This window comes from Tarenaya hassleriana, unplaced genomic scaffold, assembly GCF_000463585.1.
Source record: "Tarenaya hassleriana unplaced genomic scaffold, ASM46358v1 Cleome1, whole genome shotgun sequence".
NCBI lineage: Eukaryota > Viridiplantae > Streptophyta > Magnoliopsida > Brassicales > Cleomaceae > Tarenaya > Tarenaya hassleriana.
Genome location: NW_010960187.1, coordinates 1,646,085 through 1,652,868, shown reverse-complemented (window position 1 = coordinate 1,652,868; position 6,784 = coordinate 1,646,085). Strand labels below are relative to the sequence as shown.

The 6,784-nt window shown below is 31.2% G+C and overlaps 2 protein-coding genes across 2 annotated transcripts in view; one reads left to right on the top strand and one right to left on the bottom strand.

Moving 5' to 3' along the window:
- Positions 1-217, bottom strand: part of LOC109116335 (dof zinc finger protein DOF3.5) — a 1,211-nt gene extending 994 nt beyond the window's left edge. The window contains exon 1 of the mRNA XM_019201542.1: positions 3-217. Coding sequence (XP_019057087.1) covers positions 3-217 — 215 coding nt within the window. The remainder of the gene's footprint in view (positions 1-2) is intronic.
- A 5,214-nt stretch (positions 218-5,431) lies between these two features.
- Positions 5,432-6,784, top strand: part of LOC104824430 (syntaxin-122) — a 1,825-nt gene continuing 472 nt past the window's right edge. Inside the window, exons 1-2 of the mRNA XM_010556514.2 lie at positions 5,432-6,119; positions 6,567-6,780. Of these exons, the coding sequence (XP_010554816.2) occupies positions 5,552-6,119; positions 6,567-6,780 (782 nt within the window). The 5' untranslated portion in view covers positions 5,432-5,551. The remainder of the gene's footprint in view (positions 6,120-6,566; positions 6,781-6,784) is intronic.

Sequence of the window (6,784 nt, the reverse complement as noted above, 5' to 3'; positions counted from 1 at the left end):
ACCCGCCGCCAACGGGGACGTTTCGGAGGGAGCCGCCTTTGGTCCAATATCTCCGGCAGCCTTTGCAGAAGTAGCGAGGCTGAGTGAGACTGTAATTGTTGTAATAACAAAACTTGGTGTTGGAAGAACCACAGCGTGGACAGCTCGGGGAGATCTCAACGTTAGGCCGCCAAATCGACGAGGATGAAGAAGCGCCTCTCTCCATGATCTCCACCATTGAAAGAGCCTTGGAATAAAAATAAAGCATCTATATATATATATATATGTATGTGCAAAGTATATGTATATGCGTGTGTGGGTGTGTGGATATGTGTAGCGGGCACATGTGGGGAGGGAAGTGACACGTGGTGGGAGGTGAGTGGATGAAGGGGTGATGGTGAGGGAAGCAAATGCCTCGTAGGGGTGAACTTAGTGTTGCTTACAGGGGGAGATTAAATAAATAATTAATTAAATTGGATATTAAAAAGGGTAGTTTTGATTAGATTCATGGTTTTTAATTAATTATGTATCGGAGATCGTTTCGAAGCGAACAAGAAACCATTGGCTTCTTGGGGAGGATGGGGGTTGGGGTGTACATCGAGCTATTTGTACGGCTCGTTTAAGGGGATGTTATTTACCAATACCTAGGGTTCTTTTATTTTCTTTTCTTTTCTTTTTCTTTTTTTGGTAAATGTAAACTTTTATATATACGTAATGTTCGGTAAAACAGGGTTGGTTATTTATTATGAAATTTTATTTTATTTTTCCTTTAGCCCTATTTTTGAAATTGAATTAGAAATTATGTCAATAAACTTAAGTAGCTTATGCATGCTTTAAGCAAGTTATAATCAGATTCAACAACAACAACAAAAGTTATAATCAAATTTGAAAAATAATAATCATAAAGCAAAATCACTATAAATAGAATTCGCTTTCATATTGATACTCATAAGATTTGCGATTATATCTGTCATAGTATTTCATCATAATTTTTTATCTCAATATAACTGATAAATATATATATATTTTAAAAAGTTCACCTAAATTTATCTTTTCTATAATCTAAAGCGCTTATTTATAGGATTTATCCGATAAATGTCCCGTAAATTATCTATGATACGAGAAATAAAAATTAAGATGGCGTAGATTTATATACGGGAGAGTTTAATATGATGTCTAAGTGTATATATCATAGCATTATTTGTGAGATCAATTTGATGGTTTGAATTGAAAGAATATTAATAAGCAAAAAAAAAAGAGAAGAAGAATGGCACAAGAAGAGATACGGAAATGGTTTCACGTGCGAGAACAGTTTTATGAACCAAGTAATGGATATTATTATTATTATTATTATTATTATTAATAATTAGACGATATTGGGAGTCAATCTCTCCGGGATCTCGAGCTTCTTGGATCATGTGTTATTGGATCTCCAAGATTCCCTGAGTTCTATTTGTTCTCTTTACTGAAGTTATATGTTCGTTTTAAGATTTTTTTTTTGGTATTCAACAGATTTGTCTACCACTCGTATAGGCTATTTGATTCTGTGCGTTCTTGAAATTAAAATAATATATAAAAAAAAAAACAAATTGAAATTGTTTCGTAAACATGACATATTTTCACATATAGTTTTAATTCCAAGATAATATTTTTTGTTACATAATAGATATCAGTTTAAATTTTTTTAGATGATTTTTAAAAAAAAATTCTCAATTTTATTTTTAATTAAAACGAACCAATTCCAAAAAAAATAATGAATATTAATTATAATTAAGCTATTAAATAATGATAGATATGACCTTTTTTTTATAGTTTTTTAAAAATTGAGAAAAAAAAGTTAAAACGTCAATTATTAAGAAATGGAGGAGAGTATCTTTTAAATGAAATTTATGCTTCCATAACACTAAAATTATTACGTGACTCAGTCTTTACAAATGTAAGCAATTCGAACTGAAAAGATATAATCTTGTACGAACGAATTCAACACAAAGATTGAATAAATATATTCTTTTAAAATCGAATCCAAAATATCAAGAAAACAGGATTCCAAAAGAAAATAAAACGAAACAAATTTAATATAAAAACCTAATCATATAATTCTCCAAAACCAATAAAATCCAAATCAGAAAATTATCGACCCGTATACCTAAAATTGGAATGCTCACACCCCTAAAAATTATATTTCATATATATATAGTTGGCTATGGTGTAGAATAGAAGAAACAAATCACGTTGAAATATATCGAAACAGATGCGAAATTTGATAGATATTGAAATTTTTTTGACCGAATTATCTTTTATTCTTTTAAACTCAACATCAATGCAGAGTTAAAATATTTATGCAAACCAACCAACCAACCAACTGAATCTGATATTAAACCAACCATATATTCTAATAATATTTTGTGGGGATATGATGAAAAACTATTTTTTGATACATCTTCCAATTAGATAAGCCATGTGAAAGAAATAGTTGTTTTTGCTACATTTAATGGTCCGAGTCCGTCATTAGGTACGTTATTAATTAATATGGACTCAGACTACTAAATGTGGTAAAAAGTTTGCTTCCGGTGTCGAGATTAATTTGGATATGGATTCAAAACATCCGGTTACAAAAAAACTATGGAAAAAATTGTAGGAACGACGATGTTTTTTGTTCAATTTAAAAATAAAATAAATCGAATGCCCATTAATATGTATACTGTATTCAATTTATGCAAAAATGGTTGTAAAATTAAAAATATATATATATATATATTAAATGATAAGATAAAAAGACATTTGAAAACTGAAAATGAGATAATATCTCTAAATAGAACTAGAGTTGGATATCCGAATTTTTGAATTACAAAATGTAAATCTGAAATATCCAACCATCCGATCTTGTATTCCTAAGGTTTTTTATATCTAAACTCTCAATATCTGAAGAAAAAATTCGGATATATACGAATATCCAAATCCAATCTCCTACTTTGGTTATCGTCATAGACATCCATTCTTACCCAACATAGAGACATATATAAATATTTTTAAAATTAAAAATTTTAAAGATATATTAATAATATTGATAAAAAAAAATCAATGATGTTTTGATTTTTTCGTATATATTGAAGTATACGAGGGTATGTGAATGTAAAACCATAAATAAAAGAGAAAAAAAAAACGGAATTTATTAATTGTATGATAATTTCGCTCCACTCGAATTCTCTAAATATCATAAAGTCGGGTAATTTTGAAAAACTTGTAGATAAAATGAGTACCACGTAAAACTGTTACAATAAATAAATTTAAAGAAATAAAACCGAACAGTGTAAAGAAGGAAGGATGGTCAAAGGAGCTGACTGGCGTCCTACGTGGCGTCGCATGTCTTTATCTGATGGTCCGAACGCACCAAACCCATTATTAGACCGCAAATTAACTCCGCTTTTGAAAATTTATAAGTCCTAAACCCACGAATTTAATAAGTGGGGATCATGTTTTGACCACATATTCAATTATTGATTTCAGATTATTTTAACTTTTTTTTATGTCCTCGTTTCAAAATCTATTAATTTTAATATGTCTGTTACGAGAGAACCCCCAAAACGAAAAACCAAATCGGTGATCACGAAAAAAAAACTCAAAACTTTGTAGTTTTATTTATTCTCTAAGGAGAAAATGAATTAGATAGGTTTACTTTTTAAAATTATTATTTTCTACCTTAAAAATAAAATGATACATATTTTAGTTCGGATACATACAATTAAAATTAAATAAGATATAATTATATCTAAAGTAAATCAAATAAAAAATAATTTTATAGTTAAATATATAATAAATTAATAAAATAACCGAATTTAAATAGAATTTAAGTCAAATATGAAAATAATTGAGAAAATTTGTTTGAAAATGGATGTTGTTTTTAGTGAAATATAATTTAAATCTTATAAAATAAAATAGAATATATATAATTTTTTTAAAAATGGAGTAAAATATAGTCGAACCCAAATATTATTTAAATCTGAATTACCATCCTAATACTAAAGAATAGAATAAAAAAGTAAAATTATATAAATTTAGTTTAAATTAATTTTCTTGACTCGATCTCTGACCGTGACAGTATCTCCCGAAATTCGACTGGGCCAATATATTGGGCCTAATTTGGGTTTCTCCCGGTTTGGGCTTTATTGGGCACAGTAGGTGGACCATCTATTTATATACATCAATTACCAAGATACTAAAATGTTTATGTTTATAAAAGAAAATTAAATAATTTACAAAAGTTTCAAGGCCAAAAAAATTAAATTATTTTATTGATATTAAAAAAAATTAATTTTTATCCTTTTTTAATTTAGGATTTCATTATTTAGAAATATGCATTTTTAGGTATTTACGTAGAGATTTAAATTACATAAAAGTTGGGAGAATCAATCAAAGTTAAGAATGAATCTTCATTTTGCAATTGACCGTAAATATAATATTTCAAACGTGTGGATTCAAGTAATTAATTATTGTCTTTTGATTGAAATTTACGCCCAACCCGAACTTAAAACATATTCTATTCATTTTTGGTTAAATGTTTCAACTGAAAATTGTGTTCGTAATATTATTATTATTTTTACATATTTTGATATTCAGATTCAGTTTGTTTTAATTAATTTTAAAAGATTTACCAAATAAAATAAAAAAAATTACTCTATACTTTCGATTATTTTAATTAAAAAAATAGAATTATTATTTAAAAAATATTTGATTCTATTAAATTTAAATATTTGTTTTATGAGTTTTTTTAATTGTTTTCCACCTTTTTAAAATATTTATGTTTCATTATACTAGTTCATCGTAAAACAGTAGTCCCCTTCCTCGATCCTTCCGTCCGCCCTATTGGAAATATTGGAAAAATGTGCATACGACTTTTTCCTCCCTAGATAACGGTTTGGGATGGCTCCCATGATACCGGTTAAAACTGGTTTAACCAATTGGAACCTATAGCCTATTCTTAAAATTCATTTCCATTGTCCCTCAATCAAATAATTTTTCCATATTAAGGAGTAGAATTATAAATATTATAGTTAAATATTAATCTAACATTGTAATCCTATAAATATCTATATTTGAATTATATTTTGGTTCAGTTATTTTCTCATTTAGTCTTTGTTTTGTTTTGTAAAAAATAATACTCATTCGATTTTTATATCGATTTTTTCGGTTTAGTTTGGCTGCTGTGTAATTCTGTCCAAATTTAGTAATTAATAAAAAAATTATCATTTTCTAAATAAACTTTTATTTTTGTTCTATTTCATTCATGTAATCCGGATATGGTTATATATTGATTGGTTTAGTTATGTACAGTTTGATATATCTGAACCAAAATGTCTAGTTGGACTGGATTAACCAACTAAACCGGTTTTCCGGTTAAGTAATTGAATATTACAAAGACCCTCCAATTTCAAAACCGCGTTTCCCATTTCTTAACAGACTTTTCGCCTCGCGGGATTCGTATTTATCTATATCCCTCTTGTATCAACCTCCATGTTAACCCAATTTGAGTTTGAATTTGAATTTGTATCTCGTTTTGATCTGAGATTTCGCCATGAACGATCTTCTTTCCCGCACCTTCTCAAGCGACAGCAGTCGCCGGAATTCATCTCCGCCTCACATCATCCAGATGTCTGCGGCGATGACCTCCGGCGGTGATGGAGGAGGAGGGAACAACCTCGAGAAGTTCTTCAAGGATGTGGAGACGGCGAGCGACGACATCCGAGAGCTCGATCGGCTCTGCGGTGAACTCCGATCAAGCCACGAGCAGAGCAAGACGCTCCACAGGGCTGCAGCGGTTAAGGAGCTGAGGGCGAAGATGGATGCTGACGTGGCGGCGGCGCTCAAGACGGCGAAGCGTGTGAAAACGAGGCTCGAGGAGATTGACCGGTCCAACGAGGTGAACCGGAGCGTACCGGGATGTGGACCGGGTTCGTCGTCGGATCGGCAACGGATCTCGGTGGTGAATGGGTTGAGGAAGAAGATGAAGGATTCGATGGATGAATTTAATCGATTGAGAGAAAAAATTTCAGAGGAGTACAGAGAAACTGTTCAACGGAGGTATTTTACCGTCACCGGCGAGAATCCCGACGAGAAGACGCTTGATCGCCTCATCTCCACCGGTAAGATATTTCTGACGGCTTTTTTTTTTTCCGTGCAAGACTTTTTTCTTCTGGAATGGAGACTTTGTTTTGTTGGCTTGGTCAAAGAACTTTTACCAGTTGTTTCGTAGTCAATGCTATAATTACTGTTATTGATATTCGAAATTGAAGTTCATTTGTCGAAATAAAATAACCTTTTTAATGGGGACGAACTTTGTCAATATTTTTTCCCTTAAAAAGCAATTAAATAATGAAATTTAACATGGAAAACTTGTTTTTTCTTTTGGGTATTTGGATTGATTTCCCGATAATCCCAATTTAGATAACTATCAGTGTGTAACCCAGGTTCATGAATTCACGGTTCGTCACATTTCTATGAATTAAAGAATGTAGTCGGTATAAACCGGTTTATTTTGGTTGTGTATATATTCCATGTTATAATTAATACCATATTTGAAATTATTGCAGGAGAGAGCGAGACGTTCTTACAAAAAGCCATACAAGAGCAAGGCCGAGGACGAATCTTGGATACGATAAACGAGATACAAGAAAGGCACGACGCCGTCAAGGACATAGAGAAGAGCTTGAACGAGCTGCACCAGGTGTTCTTAGACATGGCGGTGCTAGTGGAGCACCAGGGCCAGCAGCTCGACGACATCGAGAGCCACGTCAAACGAGCCGATTAT